General features: G+C 45.4%; 1 protein-coding gene across 5 annotated transcripts; it reads left to right on the forward strand.

Moving 5' to 3' along the window:
• The first annotated feature begins 5,773 nt into the window (after nucleotides 1–5,773).
• LOC142032340 (1-aminocyclopropane-1-carboxylate synthase-like protein 1) lies at nucleotides 5,774–24,729 on the forward strand. Of its 5 annotated transcripts, none has more exons than XR_012650814.1 (16): nucleotides 5,774–7,200; nucleotides 8,349–8,962; nucleotides 10,495–10,554; nucleotides 11,323–11,421; nucleotides 13,266–13,336; nucleotides 13,888–13,957; nucleotides 15,118–15,184; nucleotides 15,642–15,739; nucleotides 16,323–16,400; nucleotides 17,421–17,521; nucleotides 18,235–18,324; nucleotides 19,360–19,405; nucleotides 19,545–19,686; nucleotides 20,314–20,456; nucleotides 20,654–20,992; nucleotides 21,209–21,307. XR_012650814.1 is itself a non-coding variant. In XM_075030954.1 (16 exons), the coding sequence occupies exons 1-16, from the start codon at nucleotides 6,564–6,566 to the stop codon at nucleotides 21,505–21,507; spliced, it is 2,769 nt and encodes a 922-aa protein (XP_074887055.1). In that variant the 5' UTR covers nucleotides 5,774–6,563; the 3' UTR covers nucleotides 21,508–24,729. The 5 variants fall into 5 exon arrangements, 4 of the variants coding, with proteins under 4 accessions (XP_074887055.1, XP_074887057.1, XP_074887058.1 ...); XM_075030954.1 differs by having other exon boundaries at nucleotides 20,839–20,992; nucleotides 21,209–24,729; XM_075030956.1 differs by having other exon boundaries at nucleotides 5,774–7,023; nucleotides 20,839–20,992; nucleotides 21,209–24,729.

Genomic DNA, 24,729 nt, shown 5'->3' on the forward strand with positions numbered 1-24,729 from the left:
CTCTGTTTGTTATTAGTCACAGGGTTAGCCAGTACTTAAAACACCCCCAACCCAATCACTGCTTCCTACTCCAGGGAGTACCATTAACTAGTTGCATGGGATGAGTAAGCAGGCCTGGCTCTTAGCACAGTAATTTGCACAGAAAGTAGGAAGAAAACAGTTTCTCAGTTGTTTGTGTGGATGTTATACTGACTGTGAGGGTGGAAAACACTCAGCACTTCTAACAGCTCCCTCTGCCCACAATGGGACAGGTCCTGTGGGTCTGCCAAGAGTTTTACAGAAAATGCAACGTGCTGTTTAATCAGTTACAAAATTGATGCCTGGTGGGGGGGTGGAATCAGTCCCAGAAAATCTAGGGGCTTAATAACCAAACTTCTTTTCTTCTGCAGTTTTCCTTGTCCAGCTCTGCTTTACAAAAGGTTTTTGAAGACCGTCCTACTGCCCTCTGTGGGCTTTCCTGTAAAGTATCTTAAATAACCCTTTGGGCATGTGTTGGGAGCTCCTCAAACTTTTGCTTCTCTTCTCTCACATTCATGTGCTGAAGCTTCTTATTAAAATGATGTCTTAATTTAACAAGGCCAACTGTACTCCTGCCGTGCTTGCCAGTGCAGTAAGAAGCCTAAGGGAAGGCATCCATAATGGTTATGGGGGCTTGCTTGCTCTGAAAGCCAGTGTGTGGTAGGTTGACCCTGGCTGGATGCCAGGTGCCCACCAAAGCCGTTCTATCACTCCCCACCCTCAGCTGGACAGGGGAGAGAAAATATAACAAAGGGCTCGTGGGTCGAGATAAGGACAGGGAGAGATCACTCCACCAATTACCGTCACGGGCAAAACAGACTTGACTTGGGGAAAATTAACTTAATTTATTGCCAATCAACCAGAGCAGGGTAATGAGAAATAAAACCAAATCTTAAAACACCTTCCTCCCACCTCTCCCTTCTTCCCGAGCACAGCTTCACTCCTGGATTCTCTACCTACCCCCCACCCAGTGCCGCAGGGGGACGGGGAATGGGGGTTGGGGTCAGTTCATCACACCTTGTCTCTGCTGCTCCTTCCTCCTCAGGGGGAGCACTCATCACACTCTTCCCCTGCTCCAGCGTGGGGTCCCACCCACGGGAGACAGTTCTCCATGAACTTCTCCAACGTGGGTCCTTCCCCCAGGCTGCAGTTCTTCACAAACTGCTCCAGCGTGGGTCCCTTCCCCGGGCTGCAGTCCTTCAGGCACAGACTGCTCCAGCGTGGGTCCCCCACGGGGTCACAAGTCCTGCCAGAAAACCTGCTCCAGCGTGGGCTCCTCTCTCCATGGGTCTACAGGTCCTGCCAGGAGCCTGCTCCAGCGTGGGCTTCCCACGGGGTCACAGCCTCCTTCGTGCACCTACCTGCTCCGGCGTGGGGTCCTCCCCGGGCTGCAGGTGGAGATCTGCTCCCCCGTGGACCTCCCTGGGCTGCAGGGGGACAGCCTGCCTCACCATGGTCTTCATCACCACAGGCTGCAGGGGAATCTCTGCTCCGGCGCCTGGAGCATCTCCTCCCCTCCTTCTGCACTGACCTGGGGGTCTGCAGGGTTCTTTCTCTCACATGTTCTCACTCCTTTTTCTGGCTGCTGCTTCTGTGCCCGCTGCAACTTTTTTCCCTTCTTAAATCTGTTCTCCCAGAGGCACTACCACCATCGCTGATGGGCTCAGCCTTGGCCAGCAGCGGGTCCGTCTTGCAGCCGGCTGGCATTGGCTCTGTTGGACTTGGGGGAACCTTCTGGCAGCTTCTCACAGAAGCCACCCCTGTAGTCCCCCACTACCAAAACCTTGCCGCGTAAACCCAATACACCGTGAGATACAAACTCATTTCCAAAGAACCAGGCAAAGATGGAAGAATTAGTAATGAGCTAGGAAGGAAGATCCTGGTACATGTGAGATCCTGCCTTAGTTTTGGTTTAGGTACTTTATTTCAGACATCATTTTGTGGTTTTCAGGGGCTGGGCTGAGGATTTTTGCAGGAGGATTGAGTGGATTATCAGTATTACTAATAAGATTTATACATCAAAGACTCTTTGTGAAGCAGAAAGGGTGTTTTCCAGCACTTCTCTACAATGGTCAGTTTTTAAAGAATGTGAAAATAAACGCTACTTGATGGCTTCAGCTGCTCAGTGCCTCTTGGCAATCTGGGGAACGAGATGCAGAACTGACAGTGCCTGGGGGTTGTCTTCTGCACCACCTCTGGCCAGGGCATCCGCTTAGATCCAGAGAAACTAAGAGAATTAAGAGACTTTCAATTTGTTGTGGTTTGCCCAATAACACGGCAAAATCTCATATTAATTTATACTATCTACCAAACTAAGGAGATGTAAGAATGTTTTTGTCTCAGTGGTTTATTTGGGCTTTAATTTCTAAGCTGCAATTATTGCAAAGAACTTTTACCAGCGTCATCTCTTAGGAACTAGACCTGAGTCTGCTCAACTCATCTGACTCCAAGTCAGTACGGAAAAAGGCATCAGATGGTTGTAATTTCGGACACGGTCCTGCTGGGCTTTAAGTAAAGCGCTGCCAGCAGCCACTACACGTCCTCTGACCTACAGCATTGTAAGAGTCAAACCGTTCTCCTTCAAATGGGGTTCATTTACCCAGTGTGCAAGCCAATAACACACAGAGTCGAGGCATTTTCAAATTAATTTTGTTGATGCGCGCGAATGGGTGCCTGTCTCAAGACAGCACACCTTTGTCTCAAAAATTCCTACATTTATATACTTAAGTAATAGGTATCATTTAAGTAGGCGGTCAATGAGTCGGTGGTCGTGATCTTCCGTGGTAGAAATTACCTTTTACCTACTTCTTACTCTGTCTTGGCAGTTCCAAGTGGTTCTTCAAGGTTTGTTGACCAGACCACAATCCATTACCTTTTCTGACTTACACAAAGGCCCATTTTCTAGTAGTTAGTTCCTAAATCATGTTTAGTTATTGTTTCCCTATTTTTAAATATTAACTGATGGGGGCTGTACACAGGACTTTAGCAGTTCCCTGGTTATTTCAATCATATTATACATATTGATAGCCAAACCAGCATCCTTTTCCCTGTCAGAGACTGTTGAAAAGAGTTGTGTTTTATTTGACCGCAGCAGAAACTTCCTTTTATACCGAACTGCGGAGAGCCACATACTGAACTTCTGGAAAACTTAACCCATTAAATCTCTTGCTGATGCATTCCCGGCCTGCTGAGGTCCCCTTGCTTGCACGTCCTCCTTCCCACCCGTGGGTTTCCACGAAAAACCCGAAGTAGGTTGCAGACCCAGCATGGCTTGCACCAGCTGGAAGAAGGTAGCCAGGGCTGGAGCACCCTCTGCAGGGACCTTCCTCCCATCACTGCACCCACTGCCGAGCTGCCTGCCCGGGCAGGAGGGCTGCCAGAAACACCTCCGTCCCACCGCTGTCTCCTGCCGCAGAGTTGAGACGGGCGTGAGGCAAAAGGCCGGAGAGGTTTTGCTTTGCGAAGCTTCAGCTCAGGCTGTGTCAGCAGTGGGAACCGCTAAATGCCTGCTCGGCGCTGGGAGGGGATGCGGATGGCTTGCTTTGGGAGGGGGGCAGGGAGCAGACTGATTGTAGAGATGCTAACCCACATGGCTGCTCGTTATTAGCCATCCTCTGCTGCAGCATGAAGGCCTCTCTAATTTTACGGCCTTTTTTTTTTTTTTTTAATTATTAAAAAAAAAAAAAAGCTGCTGTAGTTACAACAAAAGAATTTATTGTTACCATCTGACATTTAACCGAGTTGCAAGGCCTCCATTTGCTTTTGTGAAAGTATTCCCTACCAAAACCACTGTGACGCTTGTCACATTTCCCAGCTGAAGGCCTGATATTCAGTGGGGCCCTTCTGCTCCGCTTGCAAATGTGCTGTAAATAAACAGAAATTTCGGCTTCCAGGGCTCTCGTTTCAGTGCCGTCTGTGACCATGCCATTGAGCTAGACTCCAAATTTAATGAAAAATTCTTTTGAATATCATTGCTTGCAGGGACTGGCACAGTCCCCTGCTCTGATGCTCTGCAATGTGTAGAGCCGGCTGACACTGTTGTCTAAGATTTACCTGATCGTCGACTAGTCGCATCAATTACTTGGAAACCTGCAATAAACTAAACTTAACAAAATAGTGAAGCTTAACACAATTTTTAAAGGGGGTGTTTTCAGGATCACGTGTCACGGCTTGTTAGAAAAGGAGTTGTGGTACGCCGTTTGTTCAGGGAAGGAATGCCCTCTAACTGCGGCGCTTGGCTGTCATCTGCCGAGATGAAACTGAGGCATGAAATTCTCTGAGAATAAGGAAGGTACTCTGACAGCATTCAGTTTTGCTCTCCTGAGCTTGCTGCGTGAAGAGGAAAGGTAGAGAGGGTTTTTTTGTCAAATGAGCGTTAAAAGAATTAGCCTGTCTTAGATACGTCAAATTGGGTGGCACCTACGCTTTTGTCGTTAAAATAGTTGTACAAACCAGTTCAGAAAATAAAGTCCGCCTTTTTGGTTTTGCGGTTCTCGGTGGCTTGCACTGTGCACGTTTCAACACCGTCACTTCTTGCACTTTGGGAAGACGGCCCCTGTTAGTCCTCTTTTCCATCTGAATAGGAAAAGCAGCTCAAAGAGCTGGCAGCTCAAACAATTATCTCAGCAATAAAACAGCATGTGATATGTTTGTTCCCAATGCCATGCATGCCTGACACGTGATTGCAAGAGAAGCTCTTAATTTCATTTAAAAAATCAAGTTTCCACTTTACGTGATGTAAAAAGGGGCAAACAACTGAACCGTGAACAACAGTTCAAGATTTATTATTATTGTTTTATACCACGAGTCTAGGTTCCATCCCTTTTAATGCTTGCGTGTTGAAAAAGTGGCTCTTTCTGAAGCCAGGGCATACGTCGAATTACTTTTGAGGATGCTCTACTGCTGCCTGGCTAAGTTATGGCCCTCGGGTATAACAGGCTCTCGGGCTCCTTTGAAAAGCTTTTTAAAAAGACTGTTCCATGCTGCCTTTAATCTATTTATATTTACTATTAAACTTCTATCATCAATGGCTCTCTTCATTGTTGCCCAGTCTTTGTGTACTCCAGTACACAGTCAATGTAAATGTCCTTATATAATTAAGTCTGTATTTGTAGAAGGTAGAGTGCCATTCCCAGGAAAAACCGTAGGAAAGTAAAAGCACATCTTTCTTACGGGGGGGTGGAGGTACAAACTCTAGTTAAGGGGACCACTGGAAAAAATCTGAACTACTATCTGATCATAAGTTATTAAGAAAGGTAGTATCATTTTTAAAGGCAAGTCTTCTCTTCTCCCCCTGCCTCCCGCCATAGAGATAGCACTCAAAGTATTTCACGAGATATAATGAAGATTTTTATTTCCATTTCACAGACTGAGAAATGATTTATTAAAAATGATTTATTAAAATCCAGCGGGAGGTTAATAAGAGCTGGATAAACCCCCCCAGCGCTGCGACGAAGCAGCTCGCTTGATCTAAAAGGAAAACCACCAACCTAGCACCTGCTTCACAACCTGTACGCTGGCCGCCGGAACGGCGACAGAGGATACGGACGCGCGGTGTTTGGTTCCATTTTTCTCCCCAATCGCCCTTTTTCTGTTCGCGCTCGCCGCCTTAGGGCTCGGTCCTTGTCCTGCCAGGCTCAGGCCCGGACTGAGGTTTCCAAAACCGATGGATGGGACACGCTCGAAGCCGCCTTGGTGGCCGATGCGCCAGGACAGCTCTGCGGAGACTCCAAATCCTGCAGCGACAAAAGTCCTGCGACGACAGAACCCCACGGGGAATCTGACCCGGTGCTGCGGAGGGGAAACCAGAAATCCTCCACCGCGTCCGGGGCCGCAGCCGAGGACGGGGCCGATACAAGCACACGCCGCCGGCCCTGAGGAGCCGCTCTGCGGGCACGGCTCGGCCTTTTTTCCCCTCGGGCGAGCTGCCGAGGGCTGTGTCCTGGCCCGGGGCCCGGGGCCGAGGGCGGGGGAGGCGGTGCCGAGCCGTGCCTGGCGGTGCCGAGCGCCGTGAGGGGAGCGGCGGGGGGGGCGCACAGAAGGGACGCCGGCCGGTTGGCCCGGACTGAAGTTATCCCGGAATAAGGGCCCGGCACGCATGTGCGTCACCCCGGATGTGAACATGCCGGCCCGGCTCCCCGCTGGCTCGCTCCGCCCGGTTCTAGCGGGTGGGCTAAGCCGTGCCGTGCCGTGCCGAGTCCAACCGGCGGCCGCCGCCGCTCTAGGGGCTGTGGGGAGGGAGGGGGGGGGCAGGCAGGGCAGAGCCAGCCCGGGCGCTTTCGAGGGCCAAGGTGCGAGACCCCCGTCCCGGCGGGGGGCCCGGCCCCCCGGGCGGGCCGGGGGCGGGTGGGCTGCCCCGGCCGGAGCGGGCCGGGCCCAGCGGCGGGCGGGATCCCCGGCGCAGCCCGCCCCGGCCTCCCCCGCGGGGCCGGGGCCGCCGCCGCCGCCGCCTCCCCCGGCCCTTCCCCGGCCCCCCTCGGCGGGCGTTGGCGGGGAGCCGGCCCCCGCCCCGCCGCGGGCAGGCCGCCGCGGGCCGGCCGGGAGCGATGGATTTTCGGGGGAAGAAGTACGAGCGCGGCAGTAACTGGTCGGACCCGGAGGTGGTGGAGCTGCTGCAGCTGTGGGCCGACGAGTCGGTGCAGCTGGAGCTGGAGAGCTGCTTGAGGAACCAGCACGTCTTCAACCGCATCGCCGAGGTGCTGCGGGAGAAGGGCATCCACCGGACGGGGGACCAGTGCCGGGAGAAGATCAAGAAGATGAAGCTGGAGTACCGGCGGATCAAGGACAACAGCAAGGCCCCGCGGGGCGGCCGGACGTGGAAGTTCTACGAGGTGATGGACCGGGTGCTGACCAGCCGGCCCGCCTTGGCCTACGGCTCGCTGAGCGGCAGCATGATGGCTCAGCAGGTGCTGCAGGGCAGCATGGTGGAGAGCTACCATCACCAGTTCGCCTCCTCGGCCCTGCCCTTTGGACACTCCCAGCACCCCGAACTGATGGAAATCAAATGTGAGGAGGTGAACTCTGATGAGCACTGCTTGACCCCAGAGCCCCCACCAGCCATGTCTTACCAGCAGGGCTCCCCTGAAGATCATGAGATGGAGAGAGCCTTCTTGGAGAGGGCCCAGAACGACTCTCCCATCTCCAGGGTGGAGATTCCCATTGAAACCAGTGTTTCACCTTCAGGTAGGGATAGCCTTTTACATTCCAGCATAAGGTTTCTGCCCGGTTTCCCAGAAAGAGAGATTTTTTTTTTCTGGTGCAGAGATAGACACCTGGTTTTCGCACTGACGTTTGGATCCTTATTTTTCCACGTCCCAAAAAGCTTTAAAGTAGAAGGCTGGTATCTGCATTCATAGTCTTCTGGCCATTCCCGAAACGTATCTTGCTGCAGGTAAATAAAATCTAAAATTACCGTGCTAGGCTAAATGTCGTGTACGAAATCCAAAGGGCTGGCGTGTCTGCCATAAGATTTCTGATAGATTTCTGCACGTAATGCTGACGGTACTTACCCTATCGGGAAAAAAAAAAAAAAATTAAAAAAAAAAATTGCATGCATTTTGGTATCATTTGAGCATCACCAGGGCTGTCTGCAGTCCTCATGCTGAATTGTATCAGGAGACCCTCTTCTGCCATGGCTACGCTATAAACCTGCAGGTGAAACTTTTCTTGCGTTCTTTTAAAATATTTTCCGGATCTAATCTTTTAGGATGCTCGACAATGAAGAATACTTGGGAATAATCATTGCCTGGCCTCCTAAGCTATTCATTAGGACTTGGAAAGAAGATGTTTTTGAAAGTCACTGGCAGAAACAGCCTATCTGTTCGCAGGAGATGAGGCTCCTGCACTGAAAGTGCAGCTGGCTGTTGCTTGGCTGCCAGGAAGGGTACAGTCTGGAAATCCTGGGGATTTCGAACCGGTCTAGGACAGGCTGATGGAAGAGCACGCCGTGATGGGGAAGAAGAGAGACGATAACCAGCGTGAGCTTAGTGCCTGAGATAGGAGGAAGTGCTATGTCCTCTTTGCCGTGGTGCCTGTGTAGTTAGACCAGCGGAGGGAACTGATGATCGCTCAGGTTAATTCAGAGGCCGAGTACGGGGCTGGGGCTGGCAGCATAATGGGGTGCCCGATGCGTGAAGTTAAAAACAAACTTCAAAAAAACCTCACAGACTTCAAGATGTACCTGGCAGGTTTTTACTTTGGTTTTCCTGTAAAACCCTACAGTAGATTGAAGGGTGTTTCCTAGGAAGGGCAGGGGAAGGCAGCAAAGCATGTCCGTGCCACTGTACTTGCTGCGCGTCTAATTTTTCTTCCTCACTTTTATGTATTCACAGGTTTCAGTGAGCCCAACATGGCGAACTCGTCACGGATCCAGAACGTGGTTCCCCGGCCTGGCTTCTCCGCCTTGCATCGGCTGAGAAAAAAGCGGAAAGGCCAGCGTGTGAAGGACCCGCTCGACGATCTCTTGCTGAAGACCCTGACGTCCCAGCGGGCCATGGAAGAGCGCTTTCTGCAGATGGAGGAACGCCGATATCAGCGAGATTTGGACGTGGAGGAGCGTCGGATGCAACTGGAACAGCGCCGGTTTGAACTGGAGCGGGAGCATGAGTTCCGCATGTTCAGCGTCTTTGCTCAGATGCTCAGCATCCTAAAGCAGAGCCATAGCGGCTCCTCCTCCTCCGTCGCGATGCCTCGGGGCGTAGACTTCAGCCAGGCACTGTCCGAAATTGCGGGAATGGGAGGAGGAGGGGGCAACCTGCAAGAGATGAGAGCTCGGCTGCTTACCGAGAGGAGGGTTGACATGCACGGCTTCTGTAACCCCAGCGACTTCCAGAGAAGCCCTTACCTCTCTGCTCGCGGCAACATTGCCAACATTTTTCGTGGCTCCACTGAGGAAGGGTACAAAGCTTATCATGCTGACAAGTATGATGAAGACAAGAACCCCAATGTGAGTGAGAACCTCAGCGTGTTTTCCTGCTAGGAAAAAAACTGTCTTAGAGGTTTGCTGACAGATACGCTAAAAGTGTGTGTGTGTGTCGGGGGGGGGCGGGCTTGATGTCACTAAGACATGGCAGGTCAAGCTGTTTGTTTGAGGAAGAGAAATAAAAAGTAGCTTTGCAGGTCCTCTATGTATCAAAGATGAATGCCTTGTCCAGCTCAGGTTTGCACACTCTGATTTCCCTATCGGGGAAATAATAGCACTAGTAGACCTTGAAAGATAGAAGAAATCTGCAGGAACAAACAGAGCTCCTGTTCCTCCTTTCACCTCATCGCCTCTGTTGCCCGCTGAAGACCATCTCTGATTATCTGATTATATCTGATTATTGCAGGTGGTGGGTGCAGGAGGTACAACAACTGAGTAGTAGACAGGGTTTTTTTAATACTACTTTTAACTAACACTCAGCACTTTTTCTCCCTGTTTACTCTGGGCTGCTCAGTTGTAAGTAGCTCATCATACCCCCCCTTGTGGCAGAAAGGCCGAGTGTTAATTCCTCACGGCAGATTATTGCTGAGTAACAAGTACAGTAAATATAGATAATGATTTATATGTGGATTACTCTTAAATAGAGCCTGCATTCAGATACTGAACTGCTTGAAACTTTAAAAGTGTTTTATTATTAGCCCTGACCGCGGTCACATTGTGTTGGGAGGTGAAAACTAGATTTTTAAGATAGAAAACCACAGCGAAGTTTTTGATACAAGGTGCATTATGAAGCGCAAACTGCCTCTTCTACCACCTGTTGTCTATGCAGGAGGTAGCTTTTTAAACAGATACCTAAAACTGGACTTGTGCTTTAGTAACATCATAAACATACAGTTGCTTGGATTTCCTTTCACATTTTTAAAAATTTAGTTGCCCAACCTCTTCCAATAATGAAATTGTGCTAGTAGATTTGAACTCTTCAAGATCCGATGTAGTGCTGAATAAGCAGGGCCAAATCCTCAACCTGGAACTGTAGGGTTATCTCTCCAGAGCGGAAAATTTAGTGTTTTAACCACTTTTCATGATGACATTGTTATATGGTTTCCAAGCAAATCAGTGGAGTGGAATGGTAATGACTGTTAAACAAATGCTTTCAGGTGAAGAAATGTATCCAAAACCTTGTTTAAAACTGCTGCAGAAGGGTAGACCTTGGTTTTCACAGAATTTTTGGGGGGGTTCTTCTGTAGTTAGATATTTCCAGTGAGTGAATTCAAGATTAAGTTGAACGTATTCTGTAAAGAAGTATAAACCACTAGTATGTATTCATTTACAGACAGTTTATTGACTAAGAAGCTGAGTGCCTGAGATATCTATGTGTGTGTGTGTGTATGTTTACATGTATATGTGTCTCGAGTTATATATGGTGAAGTCTATGCGACCTGTGTTTTGACTTGTCCTTGGTAGGGTTTTTGGAGGCAATTTAGTGAAGTGATAGCTGGGGTGATGTATGCACGTGGTTTTTGTGCCTTTAAACAATAAACTATTTCTTTTTCTAGGGTATAATAAACTTTGGCACCAGTGAGAATAAACTCTGCTTTGACCTGATGTCTAAGCGGGTAAGTCCTATTCCAAAAAGAAATACTGAATTTGCTGTGTAGTTCCTCCTCAGTGCTTGCACTTTCCTAGAGTTATTGCTGTTGCTTAGGTTTCTCTGGTAAATTTTTTTGTCACGAATTTTTTATCTGTTGGAAGTCACTCTTGAATCCAGCTATTTGTACATTTATTTATGTTATTTTTCCAGGAGGGTAGGAGCAAGGGTGTTTTTCTGTTCCTCTTCGTGATGGGTTTCCCTTTGGGGATGTGCTTGGCTCAGAAAACTAAATGTAAATAAGATGCATTTTATTTTCTCCTGCTGACAGTAGTTGATTTGATAGGGAGGTTTTGAGATTAGTTTTGAACTCTATTTAATTTCAAGGATCTTCACATCTATCCATTATAAAGTCACGTGATTTGGACACCCAGTTCTGAACTTACCTGAAATGTGCGAGGGTGGCGGCAGCCGCAGCGAATGGTGGCAGCTCTTGAAATCGCTCAGAGTCAGAGTGGGTCAGCTGCTACCTGCTCACTGTGTTCAGCTGCACCAGGGAGAGGCATGAAACACACGGCCCAACTCAAAAAGTAGAACAAGTCAAAAGAAAAGAACAGGACCGCGCTGTAGAGGAATGTTTCTTGATTTCCATTAAAACCACTGCCCAGGTGCAGCCCGCGAGGCAGGCAGGTGGCAGTTTCTCCTACCTGAAGTTGTCTGTGGGGAGGGAAGGTGGCTCGGGGTTGGAGAGTCGACCTCTGTCATTTGAAGTTCACGGTTGCTCCCGTTCCACCAGTTCCCACCCTCAAAATGTTCCTTGTTTTATTTCTGCCTGCCACTCCACTGCCTCGGGGGGACGCTACCCCGCCGCTCCACCTTCCAGCTAAAAGAACAGGTAAGGCAGAGCTGCTGCCTGCACAAAAAAGGTGCCTTCTAGGCTGCGTAGGTGGCACCTTCCTTCCTTTGCTGTCCTTTCCCCTTAAAACTAACACCAAGCCTGCAGTAAGTAGTGCAGAGGGAGACGGTAGTCAGCTGCATCTTAATTAGCCTTGTTATGAAAATGAGTTAAGACTTCGTCGACTATAGCAAGGTGAGCCATCACGCTTGTGGTAACAAGCTGAACAAAGACTGTTGCCAGCTTCTCAGTCATCGCAGCCTGGAGTTACAGTATGGATGCACTGAATGCAGCACCAGCTGGGATTGTAGGCAAATAATTTGTTGTGATTTAGGATGATAAAGACTTACTGTTTCCGCTGAATAAAGTAATGTATCAGACTTCTGTCTTCAACTTTTGACCCTTAAATTAGAGAATATTTTGTGGCGTGAGATCTCAGATGGTCTTCCTTTCAGTTGGCCCGTCTGGTTTCCTTAGCCCTTAATGCATTACCTTTAAGGGTTCTCCTCTTTATTTTTGCATAGTCATTTTTGGCCAAGCCTGCTGATACCTTTTATGTTGCGTTCTCTAGAGAAGTTTAGGAGAGAGATCTAAGGAGGCACAGTTCTGTGCCACATAGGCTTCGAGAACATCTACAGCTGAATAAAGGAACTTTAATCCTGTAATATCAGGCTGTAATTCTGCATGGGATAAGGACAGTGTCTTTAAACTCCAGAGCTTGGCACCAGTTATTAAAACACCAATACAGAATGTTGTGGTTTTGTTATTACATGAGAAACTCACTGCACGTTGAATTTCCCTCCTCCCTTGCACTATTACCTACGTGTCGTGTCCCCGCACCCTCACCTTTTTTAATATTAACTCATAGATTTGGTTACCATTAAATATTTGGAAGGTACATTGTACATAATATTTGTTTATTTCCTTTTTGTTTATGTAAAGTGTCCTCTTCTCTCTGCCTGTATCACCGCTGTGCTTTCCCTTGCAACTCCATAGAACTGGATTATGTGAAACCCTGATATTTACAACCTTGAAAATATTTAGATAAAAGCAGTGTGCATACTTTATCTAAATATAAAAATTAAAAAGGGCTCCACAGTTCAGGTGAATCTGTCTCTGAGATCAGAATGAACTCCTAATAAGGAACAAGGTGCCTGCCCCAGGGAAGAATTATCAAGAAGATAATTTCATTTTTCTCCTGTCTTTTGAAAGCTCCCGTTATGCTTTAACACTTATCAAAACTTATCAGAATTATAGATCTGAAAGAGCTGCAGTAGCTTGGAACCGAGACATAAATGAAAGCTAGAATTCATTAAAAAATTAATATATTGAAAGTTTATTACAGAAAATACATATCTGACTGTGATGAAAAATCCTTTCTATCTCTTTCTGACAGTCTAGATATGAGCTTTCACAATTGGGACTGACTTTCCAGCTGAAAGCTGTTATCCTCAGAGCTTGGGCGAAACACTCTTTGGGACTCTGCGTTGCTTCATTTGCTGAGAAAGTCTTCTGCAGGCATCTTGGTTACGGGCATCGTGTGTATTGCCCCGTTCTGCATCCTTTTTATAGATCTCTGTGCAGCAAGGTTTTGGCTGCAATAACTTAGCAGAAGCCCGTATGTCACATAAAGTTATTGCTGATCAGTTTGCTAGTCCTTGCTTCTCCCAGCTGCATTAATTTTGATGGTCAGTGGCTTTCTCAATCCAGTTTTACAACTGTTGAAGTTGCACGTGTGTGTGTGTGTGTGTCTATGCAGGTATGTGCCTGTACATGGATCCCATCTATCTGCATGTTTCTGATATCAGTGATTGTGCTTTTAACGGTTGTTCTCGTTATCCCAGCTGACACAGACTGATATGAATCTGATGGAGCCTCCACTGCTTCAGTACCCTGACTGGAAGGGACATATGTTGTAAGTCTTCTCTTTTCTGTAATGCTTCTCTTTTTGACTACTTGTCTGATAAGCAGAATGGATGAATACAAACTGCTTCTGCCACACTCTCTAGTTAAAACTTTTCTAGTCATTTAATCATCTTTTCCTTTGCAAAACTGTAAATTAGCTGCTCTACCAGTTCATCCAGTTAAAAATCCTTTTATGTGAGAGAAGGTGGAAATTTTCTAAAGCAAACACAGTTTTAAAAGCACTGATTACATTAACGAATCAGGTAACTCAAAACAGTTCTTTGAAACATAGTGAACACTTGGGGACTTTAATCCTCCTCTTCTGTGCCTTGATTAAATAAAGCTCATCAGAAATGTGTGCACCATTATGGACATTATCCGTGACACCTTTGCTGTATGTAAAAGTCATGTCTGTGGCATGGGCCTGAGCTATCCTGTTTTCTAGCTGTTTTCACTAGACTTTACTGTGCCCTGACTTTATTTTCCTGAGATGTGGACCTGGGGAAGCCCAGCCTCTTGGAGAATAAGCTGAATCAGTATTTGCTTTTGTGTCTTTCTCAGTTTACGGGAGGAAGTGGCTCGATTTTTGACCTATTACTGCAAGGCCCCTGCACCTCTTAAGGCAGAAAATGTGGGTAACCCACTTTCCATTGGTGTCTATTCTAATGTATTGCCATTTGTTGTCAAACAGTTTCATCTTCTTTTTTTTAAACGAATGGTTTGGTAAGATGTTAGCCTTTATCGTGTAAATGAGATTGATTCATAGCCATTTCAGTAGCTTTTGATGCGCACTTCAGCCAAAACACATGGGGTCTACTGTATATTTGCCTCATGCTTTACTTCTGTGTGCCAACCCCTCATGCCAGTGCTCTGAGTGCAGCTTTATGCTTTCATCTCCTTATTCAGCTCTGGGACCGACTGTGCCTGTATCCCTCAGCCTTGACAAAGGGTGCCCGTTGTTTCAGTGGAGTTTAATTTTGTCCCATACTGCTGTTACACCTCAGGACAAAAATCTATAATTGAGCCAAGAGTAGTTTTAGCCCGCAAGAACGGACCTTTTCAGACTTTGTGGCAGTGTTGTAAGGAAGGGGTCAGGACCCGAGTCTCTGCAGGACTTGCTGACTTGGGAGAGATGCAGGCTGGGCGCAGGAACCTGTGGAGATCAGGGACTCCTGCCACTGTTGAGCGCTGAAGACAGCAGGAGCTAGTGCAGCCATTGCTTTTCTGGCTGCAATAATTCAGCAGAAGCCCATACTTCCCGCAAACTGAAGTTCGCTGATCAGTTCGCTGATCGTTGCTTCTCCAAGGCAGCAGAGTCTGCCTGATACTTGGAGTGAAACTCGTAGGACCCGTGAGCAGCTGTCTCCTAGAACCAGGAGTCAGACCTGCTCCTGTACAAGACAGTGGTTTCCACTTTTGCACAGATTTGGCAGGAGGTCAGAGCTACTGTTACCACAAAGAGACAATAACACAGATTAGCTGACGAAAAGTAGTTTGCTTTTCTAGCAGTTCAGAACTGCTCCCCAGTTTTTTCTCTACCTAAAAGCCTACTCTTTTTCTAAATTGCTTCTTAGAATCACGAAGAACACCGGGACAAAGTGTTTTTCAAGCAAAGGACAGGATTAAAGTTACTTCTGGTAGAAGTGGGATTTCAGCAGGAAAATTCTGGGAACATCCATGCTAGAGAATTGGGAAGAAAATTTATTTCAGTGATATGGTTAGAAATTATTATTTTACAGTGTTGTCTTTCTATGGACAGATTTATCACTAGCCTCTCTCTTTCTTCTGTAGGTGATTGTTTTAAATGGTTGTGGCTCGCTATTTTCTGCATTAGCTACAGTCCTTTGTGATCCAGGGGGTAAGTGGATGGTTGGAAGATGTTTGTAATGTTTATTTTTGCTGGGAAATAATGTGTTACTCTGTTTAAATATTGTTTGACAGAAGCGAAGTAGTGGAATTGTCATTGGCCTACTGCAAAGTTCTTGTTCCCTGCAGGATTATGCTGTGAAATTCATCATCTCCATGGTCTGCAGATGTCATGCACTCACACTGGTGCCTTGCCCTGTCTTCCTTCGCTGTTTTCGTGGTGCCCTGCTTTAGTTTGTTAGACTAAATGTGGGCTATACTCATGTTTACCTGAGTTCTTGCAGAAGATTAAAGAATTAATGTAAAAATAAAGTGGAGGAAAAGGCAGTAACATTCAGTGTTTCCAGAGGGCACAGCTGTAAAAAAGCTTTCATGTTTAGCTGAAGTATATTAGAAGAGAGAGAAGGACTGTGACCTGTTGATAACCAATTTTGTTTTCTCGGTTCCAGAAGCTGTTCTGATTGCTACTCCCTTTTATGGTGGTATTACCCAGAGTGTATTCCTCTATGGTAATGTCAAGCTGGTGTATGCCTATTTAGACAGTAAGGTAAGATCTGAGTGAAGGGGATACCAACCTCTGTAGTTAAAAAATAATTGACACTGGAAAGTGCTGGGCTTTGGAAAACTCTGAAAGCAGTCCTCAGGACAAGGATAGGCTGCAGCCTGTGGACAGTTTCCCAATTTATTGCTGGGAAACTGGGGACGTAATTTGCAAGAAAGTTGTTCAGACCATAAGTCTGGATTCCAGTCTTGTCCTTTTCTTGTATCTTACTCCCAATAACAGCTCTTGAGAGGTAAAAAATGGCCATTTTGAGCCTTGGAGACAGAAGTAGGTACTGTCCTAATGAATACCGTCCTAGGGGTGGAAGAGCAGATGGAGATCTTGCATTGTTTTAGTTATTCAAGGATAGCCAGAGAATTCTGTGTGTGGCCATTCTATGATGAACAACTCTTTAATTTTTAATTTTTTTTTATTTATTCTCTCTGTAGTGTAAAAGGATAAGAAGATGGTTGCTAGGTCATTATTGTTGGCTTTCTATTTTCTTCTGGGGTATATTTCTCAGAGGATTGGCTCAGGGCAGACTCTATTGAAATAACTTGGCCTTTTTTATCTTTGTGATGTCTTTCAGATTACTGGAACAAGCACTCGGCCTTTTCAACTTACAGTGGAAAAACTGGAAAAAGCCTTGCAGGATGCCCGGGCAGAGGTGAGTTTAGCTGACCTTCACATCATCAGTTAAGTCTACAATATGTTTGAGATGGCACATCCCAGAAGTGGCCTGCAGATCAAAACATTTTCAAAACCTAGCACCTGGCTCTCTGGTTGTCCCTGTAGACCACCTGAGATTAGGCTGCTTGCAAACTCAGGGGCAGTCTTAGGGGGACTCCCCTGGTGTCACGTCTGTCCAATTTTGGTCACAGCAGACAGGATAAACCGGGAGTACCAGACCATTCACAAAGCACTGGAACCCCTTCATATCACAAAAAAATCCGTACTTGGGCATGCACTGAAAAGTAGGGACTACCTACCCAGGGTTTTTCCTTCAGGAAGGCCAGCCGAGTTACCCCAAAACTGACTGCTCTACACAGCAGTGCAGATGAATTCACTAAGAACACAGAGAGTTTTTGCAGGAGGGAGAGAGGTACAAATCTAGAGGATAAATGCAGATGGGTATCACCTTTCTAAAGAGTTATTCTGTAAGTTTTGACATTGTCCTGAGCCCTATATATGTTTAGCTGTATCTTTAGATCATTAGCAGCTCTGACATCTTCAGCCCAGTGTGCTCTAAATGAGAACAGTTTGTGTCCACATAGCTCAAATTCCTATCTTTCTTGCCTCATTCATGGGCAGTCTTCAGTAATTTGTTATTTCCCGATTACTGATACAGCTCAGAGAAAGTTCTCTTCCATGCTGAGAACATGTGAGAGCATCTTTGTCATTAATTGGTTGACCAGATAGCAGTGGTTGTGGCAGACACCCTCTTTTCAAAATCATAGATTCATTCTATAATATTTTCCTCAGTTGACCTTGCAAGTGATATAATTGTAAAAAAAAAAATCTTAATTTGTGGCTAAAATTCTTCTCATACAAATCTAACCTCTGAGGTGAAAAGTCATGGTGGAAGCTTTAGGGGAATGTTGCATCACACTCGCTGCTCAAGTAGAGAGATGAAAAATTTATCCCACGATGGGCACCCGCTTAATACTGCGTTATTTGTGTTCTGCAGGGTGTCACTGTAAGGGCCTTAATTCTTCTGAATCCCCAAAATCCCCTTGGGGACATCTACTCCTTGTCAGAGTTACGGGATTACCTGGAATTTGCTAAAAGGTATGTCAGTTTGGAAGACTGAGGCATCCTGAGTCAGATACGGCTTCCAGAATCTGGTGGACTACTTGCTGTCCCTGAATTTATCTGTGAATATCTTTTAAGTCAGGCAAACAGTCTATTCTTCACACACAACGGTGGGCTTAAGGGAGGAGAGGGGAGTGCTGGGGACAAGGGAACATGGACCATGCAATCATCTGGAGTAGCAAAGCAGCTTGCGTCAAGGAACGCAAGTTTTGTTTGTTGGCAGTCCTAGCAAACACTATGGTGCTGTGCTTCCCTAGTAGGAAGCTGAGTTCCTTTCCTCTCAGTTTCTCTGTATGTGCAAAGACAAATAAATATGTGAATATGGGTTCCCGGCTTCATCATGGATCACAGATACTCTCTGAGATTCAGAATCTGTGAGATTCTGAGTGGACGATGATACAACTTATGCTAGATGGGTAGTACATACAGGAATTAATTTTCACTAGCGCATTGGAAATGACTGCATTTTTATCTTGTTATATGGTTGCAGTGGGTGACAGTCGGATATATCTCAAATCACTTCAATGTAGACATAGTAGACCTTTGGAGCTGTGAAAAAAATGCTTTACTTCTGCAAAATTTGTTGTCCCTCTTGTGTGTATAAAGTGAGTCTTTGCAGGCCTGAATTTATCTCTGCTTCTAAACCAGAAGCAGCCTTCTTTTGTAATCTCCATTTTGTCCTTTTGCAGACATGAATTGCATGTGATAGTAGATGAGATCTACATGCTGTCAGTTTTTGATGAATCAGCCACGTTTCACAGTGTCCTAGGCATGGACAGGTAAAATCAGCTCCTACTTCCCTGGCCATCTTCCAGTGACAGTTCAACATGATGCCTTGCTGAGAACTTGTGACTGGAAGTTAAGTCATGAGCTAGCAAATTCTGAATCTGCCTTACGCTGATTTCTTTTTTTTTTTTTTTTGTAATTTCTGAATTGTCAAGTGCAATCTAGCAAGTAAAAAATGGTAGTTAGTTTTCTGTTGTGGTACACTTTTCAATATGTGCTTCGGTATTTGCTTGTGACAGTGCCCAAAACTAGAAACAGATGTTTTACTTGTTCAGAGCGAGGCTTTTCTTCCTACGTAAATATTGGTACCTCTTCCCCTTGTTTCTGTTGATGCCTGTGAAGACTTTCTGTTGCTGTTTACTTTCTGTTTTGTTTTTTGTTTTTTTTTGTACAGTAGTCATGGATCACAGTGTTCTTACAGACTGGAGAATGGGTTTTATTAGGTATTGATCTAATGAGATGAAAAACTTTTCAAATTTTATCTTATAAAAACATGGTGTGGTTTTTTGTTGTATTTTTTTAAATTTCTAGTTTTCACCAGTGGTGTGCGCTCTCTTTTTGTGCTCAATTGCAAGGAAATAAAATACACTTGGTTAAGTGTTAGCTCAGTGTTGCTGGGCTTGAAGGTACAACATTGCAAAAGAAGAACTTCATCTCCTTCTGCAAAATATTGGTGTTTGAAAGAAAGAAAATTACTTTTAATTCTTGGCAAATACATTGGCACAGGCCTCATTTCTAGCATTATATGTACAAGCTTCATACGTGCAGGAAATCTGCGCGTGAAATATAGCACTTGCAAGTATCTGTATATCTGAAATATTTTAAATTTGTGTCTGAAACTAGTTCCAGGGAGTTCCTAGCTTCTAAAGTTAGGTCGGATTTGAATTTTCCCTACTTGACTGATGTTCTGTGCTGCACTGTCTGTCATTGTGTAATGCTGCCTCTCTGTTTCTGCAATGCTGCACTGGTGATCCAAAAGCTTCAGCACCTATGATACTAACTGCCCATCTGCATCCTTCTACATACAGATTGCCTGATCCACAGCGGACTCATGTGATGTGGGGAATAAGCAAGGTGAGTGCTGGTTGCCATCGTGCTGTGATTCCTGGCTGGTAGGGTTGGCCTGGTGTCCTCATGCTGGAAGGAATAAGGCAGTAGTAATAGGATCCTGGTCTTCCTGTGTAATAAAGCAGTCTCCCTGTGTCTTCTGCAGGATTTTGCTGTCTCTGGGATTCGTTTTGGTACTTTATATACAGAGAACCAAGATGTTGCTAACGCGGTGGCTTCTTTGTGTTATTTCCACGGGGTTTGTGGACCTGTCCAGCACAAGGTTGCGCAGCTGCTTAGAGACAGAGGTGAGTCAGTAGCTCGATGTATGATCCTCTGCCGTTCTGTGTGTCTTGGTACCTGGGGGATGCCCCCCCCTTACTTTCCCAAGTGGTCTCCTGTTTGTACTTGTGCTTAATTGACAGTCTTCTGTAATTCTGAAGCTGCCCATGTCACATGAGGCTGAGAGCTCTACAGAAAAGGACCGCTTCTGCAGAGCTCCTGATCAGCAGAATTAGAGGAGCAGCTTTGACAAGTGTGATAGCTATTTGTATAGAAATAGTCAATGTTGTGTAGAACCAGCTGAGCAGAAACAAAGAATACAAGCTTTCTTCCCTCATACAAGTGGGATAAGGGAAATGGAAATGGATTTCTAGCTTTGTCCTGGATGGAGTGCTAACAGTCCACATCAGCTAAGAGCTATGAATGTAGGGAAGCATCCTCAGGATGGTCAAGAAGATACTCTTCTGCACAGACATGAAACTGCTAAATAGTTCTTGCCCCTCTTTTTGCTATTTGAGGAAACAGAAAACAAAAAAAAGGAGTTGAAGGGTCAAATGGAAAAAGGCACTGTGAGTGTTTTAGAAACTTGAACAGATCTGAATTCTTTCTCAGTTTGTGATTTTTTTTTTTCTTTATCTTCTCCTTCTGGTCAGACTGGATCAGCCAGGTGTACCTGAGGGCCAACCATGCCCGCTTAAAAGCTGCCCATACATATGTGACAGATGAGCTGAAGACACTTGGGGTTCCTTTTCTCAACCGCAATGCAGGCTTCTTTGTCTGGATTGATTTCCGAAAGGTTGGTAGTCTTAGGAAGGGAGGCTTGTCCTGGACTGAGGGCAGGCACATGGTGTAACTGCGTCTAGAGGAAAGTTTAATGTTGTGATAAGCATTTTGTTTTAACAAATCTGTTGTCTGATCAGCAGAGGGAAGGGCTGCCTGCTATTTCTGTCCGTTCTTTTCCTTTCGTCTGTCTGTGCATTTCCCTCCTTGCAGGAATCTTACTTCTCTCAAGCCACTTTCCTCCCCATTTCTTCCTTTATATCACTACTGCTGTACTTCAGAGGTAAAAGGTGTCTCCCCTGGCCTTTGCAGACCTCATGGGAATCATAAATTCATGAGGATCTCAGTGATTTAGCCTATATGTTACTAACCTCTGGCCCTTCTGCTGACTCTCCTAGTACCTTAGGACAGGCACATTTGAGGAGGAGATGCTGCTCTGGAGGCGTTTTCTGGATAACAAGGTCCTCCTGTCCTGTGGTAAAGCCTTTGAATGCAGTGAACCCGGATGGTTCCGCATCATCTTTGCTGACAAGACCCATCGGTTACAGTTAGGTGAGTAATGTTTTCTTCTGTTTTTCCTTCCACCAGAATTTCTGCAGCACTGTTTCCTCCTTTGCTTAATCCTAAACTTATCCTATTATTATTATACTTGTCTTCTCCATTTTTCCTCCCTTTCCTTCCATCCTCCAAATTTTTCTGAATCTGACAGATTTGGGGACATTTGTGGCTTAAACTAATCCAGTAGTGTTTCTCCTTGTACCACTGCAGGTATGCAACGGATCCGCAAGGTTTTAGAAGAGCGGGAGCAGGAGATACTGGCTGAGGAGAAGGAGCGGCCTTGTCAGTCAGATCAGGATGGCAAAGCAGATAGCACAGATGAAGTCATTTTTGTGTCCCGCCACCAGGAACCTACCTGTGCCGGTAGCTCCAACCTTGGTGACCTCATTGGCCTCCTGCAGCAACAGATGCGTTCGTCTGACTGGCTACAGAAAAATACAGCCGAGCAGTTTGCACAGGAGAAGCCAGAGATCTACGATGTGTTCAGCAAACTGGTGGGGAAGCAGTAGGGGTCAGTGTGCCTTCAGGGGGTTTCCTGAGCAGTGACTGACCCTGGGCCCCTAACAGCTCAGCAGTGACTTCCAGCAAATAATATATTTTCTGTATAGCAAGAAGATCACTTTGTAAAACCCCTCCTCCCCCCCACCCCCGTTTGAGATCTCTAATTTGTATTATATAGGTGCATTTCTTGGACTGGGGTGAGGGTAGGGCATGGTGGGGGTCTTGTTCGCCTGCTGCCCCCTGTCCTGCGGCATCGTTGTATTTTGTATTTCATTTCTAATGAATATGCTCTTAACTCTCTTATAAGGTCTTGTGGTGTCATTTTTTATGCTTCTTATTTCATGCTTTCCAGGAAGACAGAGACTTGAGATTGGTAAAATGTGTAAAGTTTCCCTTTTTCCTGAATGATGAGCAGATGTAACTACCATTTTGGGGCCAGAAGATGACTGCTTTTGCAAAGAGGTGTTTTGGGGAGATAGAGCAGTGTCAGCCCTAACTTAGCCTCAGCTAACGGTAAATAAGCATGAGTACGGGCTCATCTGCATGGGTGAGGCTCTTAGGACCGTGGTCATCTAGTCTGAGTTCCGTAAAGCTTTTCATTTTGAGTTGGTTTCCAGCATAACCTCAGGTCAGACAGTATCCACGCCCTCGGTTGGCGAAATGCCCGTTTTTGTTTCTATCCTTCTTTTTTGTATTCGTATAAATAAACAGCATCCATTGGCCTCTTGGCACAGTGTCCACAAAAGACCTAAGGACGGAGAGGCGATTGAAAGTAGGTGTTCTTTCTGCAGCCTTCCTATTACTGGAAGTCCAAGCCTTGTGGTTAGCAGTGAGGTGTATTGGCAGGACAATGTAGAGAATGCTGCTTCTGCCACCGTGCTAGGTGTACCTGCTTTAAGCCCACAGGCTTCCAAGGTGACACCTTCCACTGTTATCAGGGTAATTAAGACAATTTTTTAGCTATGTTTGCCAATTTGCAGGGTAATTTTTTGACTAAACAGTATTCTTCAGTCTCCTCTCCGTCCTCTCTTTTCTGTTTTAAAAGACACTGCTTCCTGTAGGATGGTGATAAAGTATTTCGGTTGGAAAGCTTCTTTCACAGATACAAAGCTCTTTAATTTCTGGTATGGTAAAATTTTAGGTATCTTAAAGAAATTTAAGCTGTTTTTTCTGCATACGTATTAATCCAGAGTTCAAGGAAATTGCCGATGAAAACTGAATGGAAGTGTGCCTTTCTCCTCCTGTAACTTGTTCTCATAGTAACTAAGTTTCATCCTGGTGGCATTATGGAATCTCTATATAATGAGTTAAAGAGGTGAAGGGTAAAATTTAGGCTAAATTCTGTGCTATCAAAGCAGTTGGAATTTGCTGATCACAAGTGAAGAACTGTCTTCTACTCTTCTGATCAAGCCTCCAATATGAAATTGGAAAGGCAGGAAAAAAATCTTTGGTCCCATGGAATACATGCATCTTGCTTAGATTTCTTCTCTGTAGATCATTTAGGAGAAAGGTAGTATTGAGAATTAACAGGAAATTCAGATTATTCCTTGGTTCAACCTCCAGGTAAAACAGCTTTCATTTTGCAGTTACTTTGTGAGGTGGGATGTCAGTGATTGATGGCTCACAGCGGTACCATTGTGGCTCTGTTGGTTTTGTTCTTGGGCATTGTTGATTTGGGCAGATGGGCATGTCATAATGAGTGGCAAAAGCGTATTTCTATATCATAAACCAAATTACCAGGGCATAGCTAGCAAATAATTAATGCAACTGCACTTTGGTGAGGTGACGGTGGAGAATTGCCTGGACAGTGAGAAGGAAAGGCTGACCAGTGGCGGAGGAGAAGATGGTGCTGTTTGTGGTGGCTGTTAGAAGTAACTGGTCCATCTTGCAGATGCCAGTGATGAGGCAAGGTTGGTGAGGTGATTGATAGGATGAGTATAGGGGATAGTTATAAGCATCATATTTGCTTATTCGTTTGGCATTTGTCCGTATACAATATTTTTAAGTACATTCTTTGATTATTATAATTTATTTTCCATTTGCTCTTGGGTGTCTACAAAGAAAGGTACAGCACGAGACAGGTCTCCCTGATGGAATGGGAGATAAGATGTACAGCCAAAACACAAACAGACTTACTGGTTTGCCCCCTCTTATTTATGTATCCCAAGGAGGGTCTGAGCAACCGAAATTTAGGGAGAAAGTTCTTTGAAATGAAGAACCAGTTAAGACTCTATAGGTGTTAGTTGAAGTGGTATTTCAGGGGATTCCTGTAACTGACTTTCTTTTCTTTTGGTGTTGTGGTCACTCCTATGGTTGGAGTATGTTAATATACAATAGTAACAATTAATATAATATGTGTTTCACCCATAGATGTTTACTGCTCAGAAAGTGGGTTTATTGTACTGTCTCTGTGTGGAGGCAGCTGGTAAAGCACACCTCTCTTTAGGAATAAAGAGTGTAATACACTTTCAAAATCCTCACAGCTAATGTAATATGGCCCAAAGTCACTTCCATCTGAGCTTGCTGTAACTCAAAATCACAGGACAGACACACACTTTGTTGCATGGAATATTTTCCATGTTTTTTTCAGGTTTAACACCTGCCTGAGGAGCTCTCCACTGAGGAATGTTAGCTTGGACACAGAAACTGAAAATATGACTGGAAATGAGACTAGAGAGAAATGTGATGTTACGAGTCTGCTGTTGGAATAAGGAACATTTGTTTTGAGTGTACAAACCCCATAAATTTTGAAAATGATCTTTACTGGTTGAAACGAATTGGTAAACATTTAGAAACTCCTGTGTATATGTATACAGAAATCGACTCTTATGTGCTGCAAGAATACCCTGACAGAAAAAACACAGGCTCTGCCTGTACAAATTGTTTGTTCTTTCTGCTACCTCCATGTTACGTGTTCTGTCTTCTCGCTATTTCTCATCAGTATTATTAATGGCCTTTTTTTTTTCCTGTGAGGCAAATCTCTACAGAAAAAAAAAAATAGAGAAATTATTAAGGACTATCCCCTCTGCATGTCCTTCCTTTACCTGTTTGTCGAGCAATAGGCAAACACAGCAGTACCTGAAATGATGAAGCCAGTCAGATCTATATTTTTTGAAATTGCTGCATTTCATCTACAATAAGAAATGCCGTCAAGATGAGTATAACACTGTGCCTTCTTTGCTTGTGTCCATTGTAATTAAACAAGATGATAAAATCCACTTTGCATACAA

The sequence above is a fragment of the Buteo buteo genome, chromosome 6 (genome assembly GCF_964188355.1).
Source record: "Buteo buteo chromosome 6, bButBut1.hap1.1, whole genome shotgun sequence".
NCBI classification, from domain to species: domain Eukaryota; kingdom Metazoa; phylum Chordata; class Aves; order Accipitriformes; family Accipitridae; genus Buteo; species Buteo buteo.

Excerpts from the sequence above, each read along its gene's own strand:
- LOC142032340 (XM_075030954.1), top strand. The coding sequence starts at position 6,564 with ATGGATTTTCGGGGGAAGAAGTACGAGCGCGGCAGTAACTGGTCGGAC. Across the intron at positions 13,337-13,887 it reads GACTGGAAGGGACATATGTT|TTTACGGGAGGAAGTGGCTC; the intron begins GTAAGTCTTCTC and ends TGTCTTTCTCAG. Across the intron at positions 20,993-21,208 it reads GACCCATCGGTTACAGTTAG|GTATGCAACGGATCCGCAAG; the intron begins GTGAGTAATGTT and ends GTACCACTGCAG.